General features: G+C 41.0%; 1 protein-coding gene across 4 annotated transcripts; it reads left to right on the forward strand.

Moving 5' to 3' along the window:
* Nucleotides 1–2,409: 2,409 nt before the first annotated feature.
* On the forward strand, nt 2,410–18,955 carry Slc17a2 (solute carrier family 17 member 2). 4 transcript variants are annotated; one of them, XM_029468620.1, is made up of 13 exons: nt 2,411–2,797; nt 2,907–3,041; nt 6,857–6,967; nt 8,689–8,900; nt 11,048–11,281; nt 11,368–11,455; nt 13,731–13,817; nt 15,196–15,314; nt 15,423–15,584; nt 16,039–16,171; nt 16,257–16,404; nt 17,177–17,267; nt 18,483–18,952. In XM_029468620.1, exons 3-13 carry the CDS (start codon nt 6,940–6,942, stop codon nt 18,615–18,617), a joined length of 1,437 nt encoding a protein of 478 aa, XP_029324480.1. In that variant the 5' UTR covers nt 2,411–2,797; nt 2,907–3,041; nt 6,857–6,939; the 3' UTR covers nt 18,618–18,952. The 4 variants fall into 4 exon arrangements, with proteins under 4 accessions (XP_021035863.1, XP_021035862.1, XP_029324480.1 ...); XM_021180204.2 differs by lacking the exon at nt 2,907–3,041 and having other exon boundaries at nt 2,410–2,797; nt 17,177–17,301; nt 18,483–18,955; XM_021180200.2 differs by lacking the exon at nt 2,907–3,041.
* The last annotated feature ends 3,639 nt before the right edge of the window (nt 18,956–22,594 follow it).

The following is a 22,594-nucleotide window of genomic DNA, read 5'->3' on the forward strand; positions in this document are numbered from 1 at the left end:
CCTGATGGTTTTGCTGTAATCCTCAATCATGGGGAACATGGATGGTCTTTCTCCCATGCAGCCCATGAATCCAGCCACAGCTCCTCCTCCTCCGAGAAGCCTTCCTCTGACACTTCAGAGTTGGCAGGAGGCATTGTTTGCTTATTCCTACTACCTTGTGCAAGATTGTGTGGCCTGAGTTCATTACCCTTCATCCTAGGTGTCTGTCTGTGCACAGCCTCACTCAGTGGACTTTGAGCTCTGTAGATCATGGGCCAGGCATTAAATCAAACAAATTGACATTCTCAGAAAAGAAGCATCATGTGTGGAAAAATACCAAATTAAAAAGAATTAAAAAGTATTGCTGTTAATTAGGGACAGTTGTTAACAATCTAGAAAAACCTACATTTTTAAGACTTCACCTATTCTTGTTCTTGATGTTTATGAATGTTACAGATGTAAGATATTCAACTTTTTTTCTAGTACTGGGGACTAAACTGGAGGTATCCTGCAAACTAGAAAAGCAGTCTACTACTGAAATATATCTCTAGGTATTTATTATGTAGCTCAATGAACTCATAATTGTCCCACCTAAGCCTCCCAAAATACAAATGGTCTAAGTGTGTCCTGTACTGAGTTTGCTTATCAGTAAGGTGTTATATAAAAACCACAGCATGGTAAGGAGTTTGAGCTAGCTCCAAAAACCTTGACTTTTTTCATTGTGTGTGTAACTCAAGAATTCATTCATTCTATAAGCTATTGTTTACTTAGAACTTACTGTCTTATTCTATTCAGGCTTCTGTAAACTACCACAGAATGCCTCTGGAGGGAACTCAAGTCATCAGACACTTTGACTTTGATCTAGTGTAACACATTTTGGTCTGGTGTCTTCTAGAACTGTAAGAATAAGCATTTATTGCTTTAAACATTCCAAGTTTGTTACTGATTTAATATAGCACTAATTATTGGAGCTAGAGAGATGGTGTTGTATGGCAATGTCCTGCCAGATGAACATTCATCTTGAGGGAAGTTCCTTAAGACACAAGATGTTCAAAGAGAGATAAGACATTGCATACTGCAGGGAGCCTTCTTAAACAATTCAAAGGCTTCAGGAAATCCCTGAAATGTATCAGACACATTAGGTCCCATCCAGTCTAGGTATAAATATATAGAGACAAGCTAAGCAGCCTAAAAGAGGCTTAGGGAAGCTTAGGTATCTGTGTAGTACTCTCCAGGTTTCTGAATTCTGTGCGCTGTCACTCATCCTGGGCTGGCTTTTGGAGTTGCAGCTCTTATAAGCAACCCCTAACCTCTACTCCTTGTAGGTAACCGAAATAAAACTCAGGAGTTTGCCATGTTGGATTCTGATGGTGTCCTTACTTTGGCCAATCATGTGTTCCCAATCTGAGTGAACAGCTTTTTGTTCATGTCTCCCCCAGAAAATGTCACACAATAGATGGCTCAGTGGTTTAAAGCGCATTCTGTTCTGGAGGACTGAGGTTAGTTTCCTGAACCTTCTTAAGAGAGGAGTCACAGGCACCTGTAACTCCAGCTCCAGGGTTTGGGGGGCTCCTTAGGTACCCACATGCATGCCATACAGTCACACAAACAGACACATAAATAAAAACAAGAAAACTAATATAGTTTGGATTTTTAAAATAATAATAATAAAAAGAAAATGAGTAGGGACCAGTAAGACTGGCTAAGGAGCTGGGCAGTATAGGCTCTTTGGGGGACCATGATGATAGGACTGGAGTCAGAGGCTCAGCTGGGGCTGAAACGCAGAGAAGGCAGGTCTTCACCTTGTTTTAGGAAGGCCAAGAGACTAACTAGAAAGATCTATCACCATCCACATTCCAAAACCTAAAAGCCACAAAACAAACCCAGGAGTCAGGAGTCAAGCAAAACCACATCAGGAGGACCCAGAGAAAATGGAGGTCGGGAACAGGGGAATTCTCAGAGTCACAGTTCACATCTGTTCACTGTGGACACCAGAGGACGGAAGGCAGTCTAGCTGATTGACTGGATCCCTCCGCAGGACCATCTAGTTCAGGCATCTACCTGTTAGCAGAGAGACGTCATTTCATTCGTCCCATCAACCACTGGGCATTGCAGCCCATTTCTACCCTGTTTCTTCATGTAGAAGCCAGTTTTAACAGGCGGGGTGCTTTGTCTACAGACGAAGAAAGCCCTAGGAGCAAAGGTGGGGATGACTTCAGAGATTCAGGCTAAGGAGCCCCGCTGCTGCTTGCATTCCACGCCTCTTTCCACTTTCAGCGAAGTGGCTTGTTGACTGAATGTCTGTGTGCATAGTTCAAAGCAGAAAAACATAGTGACATCGTTGAGATACTCACTAGGTCGGTGAGAACTTGAAAGTGAAGTTAAAAATTAAGCAGCCACGCCAAATGCAGACTCTCTGTCCCGAGAGCACAGGGTCAAACCTGGCCGGTGTCTGTTCCCACGTGACTCATTACGTTTCTCTGCGAGGAGAGGAAGACACAAGAACACCTTTTTTCAAGCTAGCTTTCTAGTCTAGAGCTTTAAATACTAGTTTAATGGTGACGGTAAGTGTTTTTCTTCTTGTAAATAGGATGTTAATTATGAAGCTATCAGAGATGCCTTCAAGGGAGGAAGTAATGTTAAGAGAACTCAAAAACACACCAACTGCTGCGTGAGGACCTCCATTGAGAATGGTGTGGAGAAGAGGCTTTCTTACAAAATAACAATCCAATCAAGACTCTAAGAAGGTTTGCGAGGCCACTGGTGTCAAGGGCCACTGTGGATCGTGGTCACTAGCCAGAGAAGTATCACTCTAGCGGTGAGTATTGGCTATGGTATGTAGATGTGTACAACTGGCTTTGGATGAAACACTTAACCAGAACAGACAAGGTTGAGCTTCGTGAATGGGCTTAATGAGTCTTTTCCAGTTTCAATACACTAGATCTTGCCTCTCAAGATGAGGAGACTGCCAGAAGCCAAATTAAGATGAAAATCAAGACAACTGAATCTTTCTGGAAGGCTTTCTGCCTTTGTACAGTTAAGAGGTCCCCAAGGAGACCATGGTAGGTGCCTGTAATGACTGGTAGCCATAGAGGACAGGATTTAGTGAGGATGGGTTTCTCTCTTGTCCTAGTGGAATTGCGGAAAGCTACACCTGTGCAATTGGCATAACTCTGTCGAGAATTTTCCCCTTGGGGTCTTCAAACCTTTTTTTTTTTTTAGACTGTGATTTAACTTATAAATACATTGGTTGAGAGACCCCTCAGTTTCTCAGAAAAGTAGAGAGGTAATGAGTTGCCTAGCACTCAAGGGATATTTTTACCCTCGTGTTCTTTTCAGTCTGTGGCGAGATGAGAGCTTTCTCGTCCAAGACAGAACACACTTTAAAAAGCAAGTTTAAAACAAAACATTTTATTAAAATATTTTTATTTGCTCTATGCGTGCATTTGCTCATGAATCTAAGACACTCTAACGTGGAGTGAGTGGGGGCATAGTGGCTGTCACTGCTGCTGTTAATGGCAGTGACATTTGACAATGGAGAACTCCTTGGAGGGGCACACCTCAGACTTTTCCTCATGCAAACAGTCCCATGAAGTAATATTGTCCTCTCTTTCCCTCTGAAACAATCAAGGCGCTAAGCGTTTATGAAACTTGCTATGGTTTGTACAGAGTGGAAATTGAGACTCTGAACTTCTGGCTCCTGATATTTGAACAATATGCAACATTTGCTTTGTTTAAATCAGGAGGCTGGGCTGGCAAAATTATGCAAGATAAGCAGGTTGTTCGGGGAAATCAACGAGTATTAGAAACATTATTGCAACAAAGTAATGAGTTCTAGACGAAGAATAGAATGAAGCCCCTTAGGCAACCATGTCTGTATCACCATTCCTCTCAAAAAAAACCTATTCTGTGTGCCTTATGCCTAACCATAATGTCTGTGTTCCCTTTTCCTCCAATACAATCTATATTGTCCCAACCCTTTTTTAAATATAAATTTTGCTTCGACTTAATCTGTACTGTGTGAGGCTATACCTGAGCTGTGTTTCTAGGTCTGCTTCCCTGAATGGGAAGGTCTTTGAAATTTTCCATGGTCTCAATGGTTTACAGTTAGAATGAGTGTACTGTCTTCAGTGACTCTAATGGCTTGTGATTTCATGAGCCCTGATGGTTGTTTTGAAACATGGTTTTCATTATCTCATTATGGAAAGACTAATGTTTGGAATGGCCGATTTTTATACTTAGGAAAAGGAGAAGCCATCAACAACAAAACAACGGAAGGCTATTTAAGACAGAATTCAAATACTTGAACACGGTAGAAGCTGTGTGACTCCCCTGCTCGCCCCACCACCACCACCACGCACACACTTTCACACCCCTATACCGCTCTCTGCCCAGTGGTGGTGGAATGTAACTCAGAGGCAAAGTGTTTGATTGGGACACATGAGGTCAAGGGTCAATACTTGGGAGAAACAAAAGGCTGTTAAAACATTCATTCTTTTGCATGAGACTAAGACAGAATGAACCTAACACATTTATAATACAGTTCCACTAAAAGAAAAAAGAGATAATTGAAGGGTTTTTCTTTAATATTCAAATCAAAGTCCAACTTATACGTTTATCATTAAATTTCCTAGGGGAATAAATGATTAAAACAGAATATTTCAAAATGAAGCTAGCTATTGTTCTTTAAATGTAAGTTTAAGATGTTAAGGGGGAAAAAAAGAGGCTGTACTAATAAATAGAAAAACAAGCGGTCTGGCCTTTGAGAGACTGGGTACTGACTCTGTGAACTGCAAGGATGAGGCAACTGTCCAGTCTCCTGCACACCGTTTTGCACCTTTAGGCACTGTACCTGGAGCAGAAGATCAGTGTCTTTTGCCTCATCCAGATTCAAATTACACTTGGAAGCCTTTCAGGTCAGAGCAACCAGCCAACATTTGCTCTGATGCTCATCCATTCTTGATAGCAGTTGAGCCTACATGAGGGTTCATTGTAATACAATACAGTTTCAATTAGCCCCAACTTTCAGGAAGCTGAAATAGGAGGATCAGAAGTTCAAGGTCAGCCTGGTCCTCTGACTCTGTCTCAAAAAAAAAAAAAAAATCAAACCAACCAAATAAACCAAAATAAAAACACCCAAGAATATCTCAAAACTTAGATGTCTAATAGTTATTTATTAATTAATTTGGCTCCTATGTCTTAGCTATGCATTTAAGGATATATTTGGACTGGGGAGATAGCTCAATTGGTAAAGTGTTCGCTACACAAGCAAGAGACGTAGGCTCAGACCTTAGCACCTACTAACAAAACAAAAGTTTGGTGGCATGTGTTTGTTTTCCAACTGGTAGGGAAGTAGGGACAGGGACCCCTGAGACTTCCTGACCAGGCAGCCCAGCCCAATCTGCAAACCCAGGTCCTGGTGACACACACTAATTCAACAAACAAGATGGACAACTCTTGAAAAATGACATGTGAGTCTGACCTCTGGCTTCCACAAGCACCTTCACATATGCACGCATTACAATAGAGAGTTTTGGATAAAATTCTTTATACCTTCCATGATGGCCTTCTGTCCTACGATTATTTAAAAGGGTGAGAATATCTCTTTATATCTGATTTCAGAAAGTATAAGATCCTGATTATGAAATATAAATATGATACAGGTGTTTTCAACAGTTGTTGAAGATACAGGCTCGAGTGGATATAATTTATAAGATTCTTAGAAGGTGTGCTCTTCCCTAAAGGAAGCGAAAGTACATATCCCGCCCAAAGAGATGCAAACACTGAATTACACATGTCCAAGTTTGGAGCCATAAATTGTATTTGCTTTTTAAAGTAGCTAAATTAATTTACGATTACAGCAGAAACCTCCAGTCAGTATAATTTTATAAGTGTTTTAAAGATATTGTCAGCTCAATAAAATGCTCATGTTATGAGTAGTAAAAAAAATATTCTAATCACAGAAGGGAAGTCAAGGCTTCAGGAGTTTGAATCAGCTGCTCATATTACATCTGTCCTCAGTCAGAAGAAATGACTGATGCATGCTCAACACTTTCCCCATTCTTATGAAGTTCAGGGTCCCCTGCTGGGGAATGATGATTGGCTGATTCTCAGCTCAGTTAACTAACATAATCAAGTTAGTCTTACACTAGGGAACCCATAGGCCTACCTCCCAGGTGATTCTAGATTCTACCAAGTTGACCATCACCACTGAGCATCACAGTGCGTGAAGGTCATGTAGCATCTCCAAAGAAGATACCACAGAACACTGTGCTTGCCCAAAGGGAGCAGAAAAAATGGTCAGGATGGGAGTAAAGGCTGCTCTAGAATGATCTTCTTCAGCTCTTGGGCTTGACTGTTCTGCTTTTTGGTCTGCTCTAAATAATGGTACTTCCTAGCATTGAATGGTTCTCTGTGATTTGATAAAGCCTTTGCTCAGTCGTTCGTTCAGTTTCATAGCACAACTGGATGGTTAGGGAATTTGCTCTAAAGACTAGAGTTCCTCCTAAAAACTCAGTCCACTGAAAGCACAGTCAGAATGTATAAGACCCAGAATGTGGACGTCATGAAGAAGAACAAACAAGCCAACAGCAAATGTCCACTACTTCCTGATCTCTAGAGGCAGCATGGGCAGGAGGAAGCTGTGTGTCATTCTTTTTTTTATTGTTTCTTTTGTTTGTTTCTTTTTGCTTTTTGTTTTGTTTTTTGAGACAGGGTTCCTCTGTGTAGCCCTGGCTGTCCTGGAACTCACTTTGTAGACCAGGCTGGTCTCGAACTCAGAAATTCTCTTGCCTCTGCCTCCCGAGTGCTGGGATTAAAGGTGTACGCCACCACGCCCGGCGCTGTTTGTCATTCTTACATGATATTCTTCTCATAGGTCAAAGCCTGTGGTGGTGAAAGTGATTTGGGGCAGAGGGAAACCCCCGCCACAAAGTGCACATCACTCACCAGAGAAACAAAATGGATGAGAAGCCTACCACCAGGAAAGGTAAGATGCTGTCCTTGTTTGCAGGTAGTTAGAGAAAACTCAGGGCTTGGCCCTAGATACTTCATTCATGACAGCTGTCCTCTTCCTGCCTTTTCTTTATATTGTACTCCTGGATGCTGTTAGTATAACATCAGACCCAACCTCAATCCCAAGATGTCACTTGCTATTTATTGTTAGGAGACAAAATGGATTAATCTTGCAGAAATTGAACCAAATGATCAATAAATCCTATAGCCAAGGAATGCAATGAGTTTTGAACAAGTGATTTAAAAGCAAACAGCCAGCTTAGCTGTTTTACAGATCCCTGTGGGACACATTTGCCAAATGTCTAGCCACTTCCTCTGAGCTTGGCAACTTAAATTGATATCAAAATAATTCATTTGCAGGCAGCTAGTTCTACCAGTGAGGCTACTTGGAGATTTCTTCCATTTATTTTTATTTTTCTTCACAGATCCAGTTTATGTCTCACAAGTCATAGTCTTCCAAATATGCAGGAGAAAAAGGCCTAACCTGTCAGTCACATGGAAATCCTTCTAATACTAACCCATTGCTTTATTTCATTGGGAATAGATATAGACTATCATACATTATACATACATTATACAAATTCGATGAATGCATAGACACATGCTTGTGTATTGCAACTCCATTGAATACTATTTTGCATCATTTTACCTATAAGTTTAGCATAATTATTTTTCCATATTTGTTTGAAAAGCTGAAAAACCATGGAGGAAGGGTCTAGTAATACACAGGGGTGGGGGAAGTCAAAGAAGCACTCATAGCATTGTGAGATATCAGCTTTCAGCTGGGCATGGTGGCAAACGCCTGCAGTCCCAGATGTTCAAGAGGCAGAGCTAGGGACATCAATTGACCCTAGGAGTTCCAGACTAGTTTGAGCCACAAAATAAAAAGGAGGAGAAGAAAGCGGGCATGTTCAGGCCAGAAAGGGAGAAGAATGTTATTTCTGTGACAGTTTGAAGGAGGATCCTCAGACTTGGAAGTGTTGTCTCTGAAAAGCAGCTGTCATGTCAAATCTCACAAGCTCTGTGAGAAATGAATGTACTAGATGAGAAGGACTGCTTCCGTGCAATGCAGAGGGGTGCCATTCATGGGGTGCCATTTACGGTCAGCTCTGCCATGATCTCCCCAGTGTCTTATTTTAGAGAAATGTAGCACAAAATCCTTGCATTAAGGTTTTCCCTTTCCTTGGCACCTGACCCCACACTTTTAGAGAATATTTGCAAGATTCCAAACTCATCATGCTTATTATACCCAGAAAAATAATATAGCAACAGTGTTTAGAGGAAATATGTTGGTAAAAGATAGGCATTGGGATTATTAGCTCAGCCTGATGACAACTGGTTTATAGTTTTGTTGTCATGGAAGGCTGAGGCAGGAGAGATGGCAAGTTCCTGGGCTACAAAGTAAATTCAAAGTCAATTGGAGCAACTTAACAAGATCAGTCTTAAAAGCATTTTAAAAGGGGCTGAGACCAAGCTCAATGGTAGGCTGCTTGCCTGGTAAGCAGATGCAAAGCCTGGATTCAATCTCCAGTATAAAAAAGAAAGGAAAAAGAAAAGGACAAGAGTTTCCTCCAGAAACCAAGATAGTAGTATTGATTGGTGTCATCTAGAGTTCTTTCAGATTTAACAGGGGCAGAAATGGAAAGCAGCAGTTTCCTTTCGGGTGTTCATTCTGTAACCCTGTGTCCTGCCTAGGGTCAGGTTTCTGCTCATTACGCTATGCGCTGGCTCTCATCATGCACTTCTCCAACTTCACCATGATAACGCAGCGTGTGAGTCTGAGCATTGCCATCATTGCCATGGTGAACAGCACGCAGCATCAGGACCCAGCTAATGCATCCACAGAGGGGCCTGTGATGGATCTCCTCAGCAACCGGAGCAGAGGCATCAAGGACTTTAGTACCCGGGTGAGTGAGGTGGAGAGAGGGCTCTGTGCTGACAGAAGATAACAGACAAGAACAGGGGAGGGAGGCTTCAGTCTTGACTCTGCAGATTATAGAATTCAACCGTAAACTGAAAAGGACTGAAATGATTTTCAAGCCATTGCTTGAGTCTGTCATAATAATAATCTTTCATTGAAGTAACATTAGAGAGAAGTTGTAAGAAAAAATTAAAGAAAAATTTAAAAATAGGAGTAAGAAACTACTTGAGTTTCTTCACAGAAAAACTAGTTACTGTCTAGGGAACCCTTCTGGGTTGCCCCATTCTATTTGAGTCCCTGCAGCTCTCATAATTTCTAAAGCTATTTATAGCTCGGCAAATTCTATAGGATGACTAGAAATGATTGATTCTAGTTCTGTGAAGAATCTGTCTCCACTCGTCTAGTCAGCAGTTCCCTGACTGTGCCTGAGTTAGGCAGTTCGTCATCTATTTAAATTCTACCCTCCCCCCCCCATTTCTGTCCAGCTTAGCTATGAGTGGTTCTTTTTTTCTCTTTTTTTCATAAGCTACCACGTTTACCAGTTCCCTCACTAATCAATGAATTAAGCAGTATCTCTATCACAGGTTCATTGCATAGTTGTATAAGAACCATAAAGATACCCTATTTTTGTAGGCATCCTTTAACCAGTCATTTACTATGCAGTCCTAATGACATCCCTATAATCCATGAGTTAGGACTGTGCTATATACTACTATTCACACTCTCGTGCTTGGGAATTCAAGGCACCTTCAAGTCGACTTTTGTCTGGACGTGCTGCATCCCACCAGAGCCTGGTCTTCTTCCTCCACAGACTCCCATCCACCAGTGGATGAGGAACTTCTCTGCTCAGAGTCAGACACTGTCACTGTCAGTGTGGGAGCAGTTCATATACCAGATGCCGCAAGTCTAAATGTGCTTTGTATCCAATGGGAATGTCTTACTTGCTTTCTTCACACAAATCCCAGACATGTTTTTTCAAAAGATGCCTCAAAATCTAGGATCTTCCTAAACTGTTTTTTTCTTCCTCAAGTTTTCTGTTCTATTTATGTCTACCCTCAAATGTTAATTCTAACATGAATCGTATACTCTTCTGAGTTATAATAATCTTTTTTCTTTGTTTATATTTTGAGACAGGGACCCTCTAGATAGCCCTGGCTGTGCTGTCCTAGTCTTTGTTATGTATATCAGGCTGGCCTTGAGCTCATGGATATTTGCCTGCCTCTGCCTCCCTAGTGCTGGGCTTAATTGCATGCTCCACCAATGCCTGGAGGCTAAAGTTATTTTAAGTTAATAAATATTTCTCCTGTTACATCCTTTGGTGATCAGATCTAGACCTCCAGAGATTATTAAAGTACTGAGTTATTCATTCATAATGTATATCTTAGTAACTTGATCCTTCCAGGCAGACCAGACATAACAACTAAATGTGATTTTCATTTTTCAATAGGGGGTTAATTTGTTAAGAAATAAGAAAAGTTGTGTTCATTTTATTCAATGAGAGTCGGTGGCACTCCAGTTTTCAAAGACGCTCTTTAGCATGGAAGCCATCCAGCCGAGGCTTGCTGCTGTTCTCAGACTCTCATCTATGTGGCCATTTATCTTTTCAAAAAAGATATATTAATGTTTCTATGTGTGAATGTTTGCCAGTGCGTATGTATGTATACCTTCCAAATAGGTGTCACATATATTCTCAGAAGCCAAAAGCACATCCGATGCCCTGAAGCTAAAGTTACAGTTGTGACAGCCACCACGTGGGTTCTGGGAACCAAACCTGTGTCCTCTTCAAGAGCAGCAGGTACCCTTAGCAGCCAACACATCTCTCTAACTCCATATTCACATATCTTTATCTCTTTCCTCTATCTCTTACATTTAGAATTTCCCTCCCGTCAAGAGAAACAAATTAGGGATAGAGTTGGTTATTTGTAAAAAAACAAACAAATAAAAAATAAGTTAGGTAAAAATCTGAGGAAAAAAACCCTATATCAAACTAAGTATTTAAAATAGAATTATAATAGGTTTTCTTGAATACGGAACAACTTTAGTCGTAAAGTAGTTTTTCAAATCAGGACTTTTTAGCAAAGAGGATGCTCCTACTAACTAACTACTAACCCTAACCCTTCCCGTCTTTTCCAGGGTGCTGTCTATCAGTGGAGCACAGAGACCCAGGGCATTATCTTTAGCTCCATCAGCTATGGAATCATATTGACGTTAATACCAAGTGGATATTTAGCGGGGATATTTGGAGCAAAGCAGATCCTTGGCGCTGGGTTGCTCATCTCATCCCTGCTCACGCTGTTTACTCCACTGGCGGCTGACTTTGGGGTGATTTTGGTCATCGTCATTCGCACAGTCCAGGGGATGGCACAGGTATCTCGCTACTATTCTCAGACTGAGTGAGGTACAGATTCCCAACATCTGCAAAACAACAAAGGTCTCAACCACTTTCGTTGCAGGGAATGGCCTGGACCGGTCAGTTCACAATTTGGGCAAAGTGGGCTCCGCCACTTGAACGGAGCAAGCTCACCAGCATTGCGGGTTCAGGTGAGGACGCGTAAGTGTGTCAGTGGATGGTGCTTTGCTCTGTTCTTCTGTGATGAAGGTGATTTCAATATTCAAGAAAAAAAAATAGAGCAAGATGCGACAATTGCATAACAAAGGAGAAACATACATCTGTGCTGTAGAGCCTCAGGCTCAGGAGTAAGGCACTGTGACCTACATCACTCAAAGGCTGAGGCCTGATGGGGAAAGAAATAATGAGCTCTATGACAGGTAGAAATGTAATTGGTCATAGTGTCTATTTTCTGTCATCCTAATACTGAGGAGGCAGAGGCAGGAGGATTGCGAGTTTGAACTCAGCTCATCTTATAGAAAATTACATTTTCTTGAGACTCTGTTTCAAGAAAGAAAAGAAGAATGTAAATCAAAACCATGTTGTACTCACATTTCAAGAAAATATTGGAGGGCAAAATAAGGACTCAGAGAGGCCAAGAGCAAAATCGACTGGAAGGTGAAATATCTACATCATCCTGCTATTCTGAGCTAAGTAACTCCCATAACTCTCTTAGGTGCATGCTATTGTTGTGCTTCTATCTCACATAGAAGGGAGTTAGTGTATGTAGAGATTAAGAAAATGGTACAAACACAAATAAACGATAAGTAGTAGAACCAAGATTTAAGCCTAGGCTCTTTGATCTCAGAGCACACAGTCTTGGTCATAATGTAAGAAGGACCCTCATAATGTGCGGTCTCACCAAGATCCCCTCGGGGATGACTGCACAGCAACTTGTAGACCTGAAAACACATATGTAAAGGACAGATCTGAGGTTCTATCAACAGCTCACTCACAGGTCCAGCAGAAGCCACCCCCTGCAGTCTGTTCCCTCATAGAAACCCTCCTGCTTGCTTCTCTGCCACCACTGTCATGGCTTCCTCTATCTCCAAGTGCTCCCTGCTAGTCTTTCTTCTCTGGCTGGATTTTCTCTTTCCATCCATGCTAATTTATTTTTTTGTACTGCCGAGGCAGTTCCATGTGCCCCTTACAAATATAGAATAAAGACTCACTTCCTTATTATACTGATAGATGGTCAGGCATTTTGTTACAACATGCTGACCACTCAGCTCCCTCTGCAGGCGAGGGTCTGGTAGCATGAGTTGTCCACTTCCCCATGGAAGCTGTCATCACTTCCCCATGGTTCTCAGCTCACAGGTTTATGTCTTTAAAAGATTCTATACCTCTGGTTTTGTTAAAACCACAGATATTTACTGTATCTTTATACATTTGTCTAGGTTTCCAGTTGCAGTTAATTTAATTTTATCTGTTCCCCTTGTACATTATTACATTCTAATATCAGTTCTCAAAAGGAAGAATAGAACTGTGCTGTGATACCAATTCAGTGGGAGCAAAATCTAGTATTTAAAACATGAAGATGAACAGAGAGGATAGGGCAGGGTAGGAGAGAATAGAATAGAATAGAATAGAATAGAATAGAATAGAATAGAATAGAATAGAATAGAAAATAGAATAGGATAGACTAGAATAGACTAGACTAGACTCCTTCCACATTGGGCAGGTGACTATGAACTTGTGAAACCTTTCTGAGGTTTGTATATATGGCTGTATTTGCAAGTGTTTGTGTACACTAAATATGTATACTATTGCTATGTAAAAAGCATTTCCTACTGTGAATCTGTAAAATGCATAGCTGCAATTTTTGTTCAGCTTTGTTTATTTGGTTGTTGCTTATTTGAGGCAAGGTTTTACTAGATAGCCATAACTGGCCTGGTTCTATTGATGTAATCCATACTGGCTTCAAATTCACGTCAGTCCTCTTTCCTGAGATTCCTGAGTGCTGGGATTGCAGAGACATGCCCTCGTGCCTGGCTGTTGCTTTTGTCATTGTAGACCCCAAGGTCCAATTGTAATCCAGTTGGAATACATTTGTGATAGTAAATTTTGCTCATTGTTCTCTCACCAATTAGAGCAAAATCTTGAACACAGGGACTGTATCTCTCTAATTCAGGTAAGTCTTTATGTTTCTGCACCCAGCTTCACATTCCACCATGGTGAGCTGTACTGGTAGAGAGTTTCTATGATAAGCTGAGAAGTTAGAGTTGACCGCATTGCTGTTACAAAGCTACTGTAACAGTAGACTGCTGTTTAGTATAGTGCTCGTAATTTCTCACAATGTTGGGAGAGTCTAGTGAACAGGAATAAGTCCTCTCATCACACAATAATTCCAAACCATTGGCATAGGGACAATGTTCACATTCTAGCCACTGCTGTCTCCATAAGGATTCCCCCTTGTCTTCCCTTTAGGGGCAGCGTTTGGGTCCTTCATCATCCTCTGTGTGGGAGGACTAATCTCACAGGCACTGGGCTGGCCTTTTATCTTCTACATCTTTGGTGAGCCACTGTCTCTTAAATAACACTTTTACTTCTCAGGATTTTGTTTAAGGTAGACATCACTCAGCTTTCCCCCGGGTTCTTCATTAATTGGAAAATTATGGAGAATGTTGAAGATTGGTAGCTTCCTTAGTATAGTTCATGAATCGTGGTCTCACACCTTCCAGAGGTTTGGCCAGTCTACAAGCACAGGGTAGATGAGATCACTCTCCGCAGCTTTCTGAGAAGCTTTTGAGAAATCAGTTACAACGCCTTTCCTGTCTGCCACACATACCTCCCAGTACCTCCACCATTGTTCCTCGAGTGCCTGGTCTCCTGCCGCTGTGCAGTTAAGGCATCAAAGCTGATTGAGAGCACCTTCTGTGTCTACACATTTTGTAATAATTATTACATTTATCCAATATGCCTTTAGCCTGTTCTCTATCAAGGGAATCATGGAAAGCTTAACTCAGATCTTCCTTCCTTCACGGAGCATTCTGCAACCTAGTCATCTGGTCCAGCCATTCTCCCCTCTAATGGTCTTTTATCGGCACTTCCTGTTCAGGACATATGATGTTTCTTGTCTCACTAAACTGTGAAATGCTTAGATCAAAGGATCCATTATATAATGTTTTCCAGATTGCTATGGTAATCATAGTACCTGAAATTTAGCTCCCAATAAAACAACAGATTAACCAGATAGTGTGGAAGGGGTTTAAAGAACAACTAGTTCTCAGAATCTTTTAACATAGAGTATTTTTTGAAATGATGCCAGTTGTGCAGGCCTTTAAACCCCAGCACTCCCGAAGGCAGAGAGAGGCACTAACTCTCGCACTAACACTGAATCCCAGTCATTTTGTTTCACACAAGTTAACCTGCTTTAACTCCACAAGAGAATAGTTTGAATACAAATAGACACCTCTTGCAACCATATTAGAAATATTCCTGTGCCACAATGACTGCTGTTGTGGCTTCGTGTATGCATAACTACTTTTTCTTCAGTTTCAACCACACGAACCAAAAACAAGACAATAGCCTGTGTGCCAAAAAGATATATATGGCTATAACAAGACCATATATGGCTATAAATAAACTCTGAATTCTTAAGCCTTGGCTTCACTGATTTATTTTCATGTTCACATTATCTCCAAGATTCTGACATTGACAAAAAGCAAGGTGTTTGTTTGTTTGTTTGTTTGTTTGTTTTTGTGAACTGGCATCTAAAAAGGTTCAATAGAAGGAGATTGATAGGGTAGAAAAGAGAAGAGAAACTTAGTTCTATACAGTAGAATACTCCCAAGTTGGTATGTGTGGTAGAAAGGCTGTGATATTTCCCACAAAACATTATTCTTCCACTCTATGAGTCAACCTGAAGTATAACTGCATCCCTACTTCCCAGGTAGCATTGGCTGTGTCTGCTGTGTGCTGTGGTTCACGGTGATTTATGATGACCCCATGCATCACCCATGCATAAGTGTGAGGGAAAAGGAACACATCACGTCCTCAGTGGCTCAGCAGGTACTCCGCACCCTCTCCTTCCACCCATGGACCATGCAGATGTCTGCAGAGCACTGTTTCTAGGGTAACCTATCCTAATGCCAGTGTCGATTTGATGGTTTCTTTCAGTCAAGTTCTCCCAGAAGGTCTGTCCCCATAAAGGCGATGGTCAGATGCCTGCCACTGTGGGCCATTTTCATGGGTTTTTTCAGTCATTTCTGGCTTTGCACTATAATCATAACATACCTACCGACGTACATCAGCACAGTGCTGCATGTTAACATCAGAGACGTGAGTACACTCCTCTACTGTGGCTATGACAATAATGGCTGTAGTCCTGCACTGCGCACTATATTCCAGTGTATAGAATTATTTCCCCTTCACCATGGTGGTGACAGAGGCAGTGCCATGACTCCCATTTCACAGCAGTGGAACTGGGACATTCAGAGGTGAGATAACTTGCTGTGGGTTACATGACTCCTGCGACTACTGCTGCGCATCTGGGTTCTTAATTGCCATGTTCTTCTGCCACACCTACTGGTCCAGAAGTTTCCCCCAGAAACTTACATCCCTTTTCTCGGGCGTTGGTTCTCTGGCCTAAGACAGTGCCCTTCCACATGGCAAGGGTGCTAGTTTCCGTCAAACAACTGGGAATGTCAGAGGTTAGGCTATGTTCCTGTCTGTGTGATAAACGCTGGTTCCCCACACTGCTCTGTGATGTTCTGTGTACATTTCCTTCTTTCAGAGTGGGGTTCTGTCCTCCCTGCCTTTCATTGCTGCCTCAAGCTGTACAATTTTAGGAGGTCAAATGGCAGATTTCCTTCTCTCCAGGAATCTTCTCAGCTTAATCACAGTTCGAAAACTCTTTTCATCCCTGGGTAAGGACAGGTGTGTGGACCCAGGTAACCACTCTCCTGCCTGCGTGTGCTTTGAGAAGCCTCTTGACATGTCCCCATTCTCCAGGGCTCCTCCTTCCATCCCTTTGCGCTGTGGCCCTGCCTTTTGTGACTTCCAGTTACATAGCAACCATTGTTTTGCTGATACTCATTCCTGGGACCAGCAATTTGTGTGACTCAGGGTTCATCATCAACACCCTAGACGTTGCCCCCAGGTAAGGGCTTTACCTGTCTGTTGCCTTTATCAGACCACTCACGTGATGGCAGTTCTCCGTGTCAATGCCAATGTGCAAAGCCTATCTCTTGTTGATGTGTACTAAACCAAGGTGAAGTGACAGATAACTAGAAATGTTGGTTGACAGCCATGGCCACGTGTCTCATTTCTGGATAGAGAAAGGTTTTCAAGTTCCCTGGTAAGAGATTAAACTGTGTGTTTTGGGAAAAGGCCACAGACATCTGTTTTGGAAATTTTCAGGGTGTTTATTATGCCAGCCACCACACGTAGACTACTCACCACAAGCCAGACCTATGCTAACACATTCTCAGAAATCAATATGTGTCATCATCACAAATACATTAAGTAGATCCTATTATGACCCCCTGATTTAGGGAAAGGAGACTGAAGCACACTGGCATATGAGACCTGCCTGTGACACTTGCCTGTGACACGTCACACAAGGGCAGAGCCAGGATCTAAAGGCATACAGTTTGGCTTCAGAGTTGGAAACTGATACTTGTCTGTTAAGCAAACTGCCCTCTGCACTGAACACTGTTGTGAAAAAAGTTCCCACAGAAACTACTTCTCTGGTTATTCTCGCTATTGATTCAGTAGATGGATGTTTTCAAAGTTGGTAAATAAATATTTCTTTGGATGTCTTTAGGTAACGAAAACTACTAGGCCAAATGACCTTGCCATTAAAAATGTGTTTCATGAAAGTTGAACTTCTGCTATGGATGGTTTTCTACATAAGATCATCTTCTCCACAGATATGCAAGTTTCCTCATGGGCATCTCAAGGGGATTTGGTCTTACTGCAGGAATCATCTCATCCACTACCACCGGATTCCTTATCAGTCAGGTTGGGCATGTTATTGAACATCTGCAAGTGGCAGGTATTGTTTTAGGTATTGAAAATATATACCGTGCTCTCAAAGGTTATACAAGTGGCCAGGGGAAGCAAGCATGGATTTGAACATTCAGTTCATGAAAATCACACTGTGGCATGTCATGTTTCCCGGGGAAAGAAAAGTGAAAAGCTGAGTTTGTCAAAGGGAATCAGTATTCATTTTGTGAAAATGAACTGTTTGGGTGCAAAGAACAGTTTTTCCATGACTTCTGGGGGTAAAAGGAGCGAGAGGGGGTGGAGAGATAGCTCAGCAATTTAAGACCAGGCTCACAACCAAAGAGACAAGAGAGAGGCCTTTATTGTGACAAGACTGAATGAATGATGTCAAGAATTAGTAAGTGATAAAGATGGGAGAAGGAAGAGGGGGTTATGAAGAGTCCAATCAAATTAATTGTAGACAGTTTGTACATCAGTAAAGGGAAAAACTAATATCTGAGGGTCCTTATTAATAAAGACATCAATCTGTAGACAGGAGAGAGGAGAGCAGCTGTATGACTTTAGGGAGCATGACTGAGAGGTTTGCTCTCAGCCTCTAAGTGTGGTCTAGTGAGCAAGAGGGAAGGCAGTAATGGAAGACTCAGGCTAGGATGGAAGAACGGTAGTGTCAGCCTGAGAAGCAGAGTCTTGTTTTGTTTTTAGTACAGCTAGATGACCTAGATTATGGGCTAATTTATGAGTAAATTTATAAGAATTCTCTATGATGATAACGGCAACAGTGAATTGGCCTGACAAGAGTTTATCAAACAGGTCAAATGTAGTTCACAATATGTTGAAAAGTTCATGTAAGGAGCTGAACTGATTGAAGTCAATAGCTAAAAAACTAAACAAAGCAAGAAGGACAGACCTCGACTATGCATTTTGGCATAATTATAAAGTTTCATATTTATAACTGTTGAAATCCAGATTTCTGGAGAAGCATCAGTATTGCTTAATCTGTTTTCATTTGGGAAAGTAGCTACTACAACATAGGACCCAATGTGCTTTATAGAGACATTTGGTTCCCAACAGTTTCATGACCCCCTTGGCCAACAGGATACTAAGTGTGTTCTGTATTTGCCCCTTAATTTGTGTGTGATTAGCAATGCAATATGCAAAGCAAAGGACTTGTATAATTGGTAGGAAAGAAATTTATAATATTAATAATTCATTGTATGTTTTTGTGTTCAGGATTCTGAATCAGGATGGAGGAATGTGTTTTTCCTGTCTGCTGCTGTCAACATGTTTGGTCTGATCTTTTATCTCATATTTGGACAAGCAGAAATCCAGAACTGGGCCAAAGAAAGGACTCTCACCCGCCTCTGAGGATGTAGGGTTGGAGACCAACCAAAGTACTGACCCTTAACATACTTTGCTTATCACCATTCTTTCTTTGTACTTACCACCATAGACACAGCACTTCTCTATTCTGGCTGGGTGCTAGCTTTTTCCAAAGATCTTCAAAAGCAGATTCCAGGCTACCCTCCAGAGTGAGTTAGTCTGTGGTGGAACCCAGGTGCCACTAAGTTTTAGACACCCGGGAAGTTTTTCATGCAACATACAACTGTGGTTGATAATGGTAGAGGAATTTGAAGTCAATTGTAATTGCCTTTGAATTTTCCTCTTTGGAAAGTACTAGATGAATAAAAATCTATCTGAAATAATTTGATAAACACCTTCTTTGAGACTGTTAGGAACACAGGAAAGGTCCTATAAGAATTGTATTTTTAAGCTATAAAACTCAACAAAGAACAGAATTGAAGCCTATAATCATAGAATTAACTTTATTCCTTTTATAATACTCCAGGAAACATGGGTGTTTATACAATTAGATGCTGTTAAAATAAACATACTAAGATTAAACAAAGTGCATTAAAGTTATGTAGAGTAAGATTCTTTCTAAAGATGGAACAATATTTATGGATCTTAGCCAATTTCTTGGAGGCTGTGACCAAAAAACAATGAGAAAATGATTCAATGAATGAAGTTTAAATGGAATACAGAAAGAGAGATTGAATAGATACCAGAAAGGGCAAAGTGAACACCTCAAAACACTATCATAGTTTAGTCATGTGGTGAAATTAGAAAGAGAAAACAGAAACACTCTTAAGTGAACATCAGGGAAGAGATTAGTAAGGGTTAAATGAGCTGGAGAGAGGCTTGGGAAAAAATTGCATAAGAGACATTCATCCTGAAGGTAGAGACTATGTGACCCTCATATTCTCCCAAATAGTCATATTCAATTATAAAATAAAATTCAGTAGTAATTGGTTTGGGGTTTTAATGTGTACAATATACTCTAAGGTACCTCCATATAGATGGCTTATTCTATTTTGTCTCAATTTTCTTAGAAAAATTATTTTTAAAATCATATTAGGAATTTCAAAATTACTGCAGGACAAGAACCTTTGATTAACTCATAAGGGGAAGAGAACCTTCTAATTAGGTTAGAGTTAGAACAACAGGTACTTAGGTTAGAGTTAGAACAACAGGTACTTTTGACCAGAAGTTGTAAGGATAAAAGTTGGTGTCAGGTACTGAGGGTGATGCTGAGATAATAACTCATTGGCTCTGCTTTCCAAATATTTTAATACATAGAGTAAAGGAGTCTGTAGGAAACTAGAAGACTGGAAAGAGGGAGATTATATAATGAATTGGCATGTTATATATGAAGGGAGAGAGAGCTCTCAAGGAATGATTGTAGTCTGGGTGTTAAATTGAGAGAGGGAAGAAAGAAGTGGATAACAGGAAATATGGGGAGAGACAGCTAAAACTAAGGTCCATTAGAAGGGTCATATGGAAACCTACTAGCATAGAAACTTCTTAAATATATAAAAACACATATGAATGAAAGCAATATAAATGAAATCACCACGAAATGGGAGACAAAGCTCTAACTAGGCATCTTCTACCACCAAATAAAACCTCTAGTGCCAGAAATGGCTTACATCTAATTGAGTTGTTGGCTGGAGATGACCCATGGAAACCCACAAATAACCCAAGCTATTGCCAAGGCCATCGGTGGCTCTCCACAAACTGATGGTTAGGCCCTATTGCTGAAAACAACACCTACATTACTCAATGAACACTGAAAAGTTGTACTGGTGCCCACATAGAACCTTACTGACTAGTTCATGGTTGAAGAAGGCACTCTTTGTGCTCCCAGTGGAGAAAGGAAAACACCAACCTAGCTAAAAACTTTGGCTCTGCAATAGTGATCTGCTTGAACGATATGCTGGTAAATAGTGGGAAAAAAAAGTTGTGGGAGTAACTAACTATCTGATGTATTTAAGGTGGTCCAAAACAAAAAACAAACAAACAAACAAAAACAACAACAACAAAAAAAAAACATGCCTAAGAATTCTCAGTTGGTCAATAACCTGAGACTAGATAGGTCAGATAGGTCATAGACCTATAAGAAAGGCAAATACTACTATTCAATGAAAGGAACATGGCAATAAAATGACTCCTAATGACCTTCTGCTATACTTACAGATCAGTGTCTTGCTCAGCCATCATCCAGAGAGGCTTCTTCCCGTGTTAGGTGAGAATACAGACACCCACAACTGGACAATGTGCAGAAAGTGAGAGACCTTGGAACCCTCAGTCTAAATGGGATGTCTCCATCAAATTTTTCCCCTCAGGGTTCAGGGAACTTTGGAAAAGTAGGGGAAAAGATTGTAAGAGCCAGTGGGGATGGAAGACACCCTCCCCCCCCCCCAAGGAGACAAGGCCTTTTAGACACAACAGAGCTGATGCCCATGTGAACTCATAACCTTTGTGAAAGCATACCCAGTATGCACATGTCTTAGCCAGAGCGGGCACCAGCACTGAGAAGAACATGGACACAAACCCCCATCCCTACCCAGAAGGTGACTCCAATTGACAACCATTCTAAAAGGAAAACTTTGTTTGCTCTAATGGAGTTGTACTGGTTATACAAATTACACGTAAAGGCAGACCCCCATGCCTAGCAGTAGATGGGCAACACAAAAATCAACTCAATGATATTCTTGAAGGTTGCTTTTGTTTTTTGTTTTGTTCTGTTGACTCATAATCTTCATTTGCTCTTTTTTTAATTACCTTACAGATATTTTGCTTATACATTATGGTTTTTATTTTATATTTTAGTAAGATTCCTGTGTTTGCATGAATGTGTATCATTACATCTCTGTGTGTTTCTTGTACTTTCTCTTTGGCTCTTTTTCCCCCTGTTTGTATGTTTGTTTGATCTATTCTAGTTTGTTGAAACCACTTTTAGAGTGGCCAAATCTTGTTGCTTTTATGGCGAAGAAGGGTTGACACACAAGGTCTCTCTGTGTAGCCCACACTATCCTTGAACTCATGATCCTCCTTCCTCACTCTCCTGAATGCTAAGCCTATGCCATCAGGCTTGCTGCTCAGTTGCTTTTCTGAAACTGGGCAAAGTGGAGGTCAAAGGACAACCTCAGCTGTTGCTACAGGGGAATCATCCACTGGTTTTATTTTTGTTTTGAGATCTCTCACTATTCTAGAAACTGCAAAGTAGAGCAACCTGGGCAGCCAATGAGTTCCAGAGATCGACAAGCTTCTGCCTCCCCGGCCCTGGGGATAAAAGCACATGCTACCATGCTCAGCATCTTTTTTATACAGCTTCTAGAGAATCTAACTCAAGTACTAATGCTTGCTAGCAAGTTCTTTGCTATCTCCCCAGCTTCCCTACTTTTTCGATATGTAACTCTTCAGCTCTAGAAAGCACTTAATCTAGTGCTATCAGCGAATGATCTCCAATGGTCCAACTTTATGGACCTATGTGTAACACTATCACCTGGGGGGGGGGGCTATCATAGAAAATATACCATGGGTGTAAGGAGGAAGGCACGGAAGAGTACAGAGACTAAATGACACAAAGAGCAATGCAATGCATCCTCACCTATAACCCTACAGCCATTCTGCCCTGTAAAAGTTCTTACTCAGGAGTGATTGTCTAGATGATGTAGAGTGGCATATGTGGAGCCTGGCGGATGGAATTTGGATGTCAAATGAGGCTTTGGTCTCACACTCAGAGAAATGAATTAAAATATGTCCAAGAGGCTCAGGATATTGGCATAGACTATAACTCACAACACTTGTACAATAAAATCAAGAAACCTTTTCCTCTTGGGAAAATAAATTCATTATTCACATATTTCTCCAAAGTTGTTATCAAGTTTTGCACTGGCTTCCTTTTTTTTTTTAAAGACATGTAAAAGCATTTATTTTATGCAAAAAATTAAATAGGATTATGTGCACAGAGATAGTGTACACATCACCTATGCTGAACA

Source organism: Mus caroli, chromosome 13, assembly GCF_900094665.2.
Source record: "Mus caroli chromosome 13, CAROLI_EIJ_v1.1, whole genome shotgun sequence".
NCBI classification, from domain to species: Eukaryota; Metazoa; Chordata; class Mammalia; order Rodentia; family Muridae; genus Mus; species Mus caroli.

Bases quoted from the DNA above. Each gene is read 5' to 3' on its own strand.
- Slc17a2 (XM_029468620.1), top strand. From the start codon at position 6,940: ATGGATGAGAAGCCTACCACCAGGAAAG. The intron at 8,901-11,047 runs GTGAGTGAGGTG...CGTCTTTTCCAG, and splicing joins TCAAGGACTTTAGTACCCGG to GGTGCTGTCTATCAGTGGAG. The intron at 13,818-15,195 runs GTGAGCCACTGT...CCTACTTCCCAG, and splicing joins TTTTATCTTCTACATCTTTG to GTAGCATTGGCTGTGTCTGC.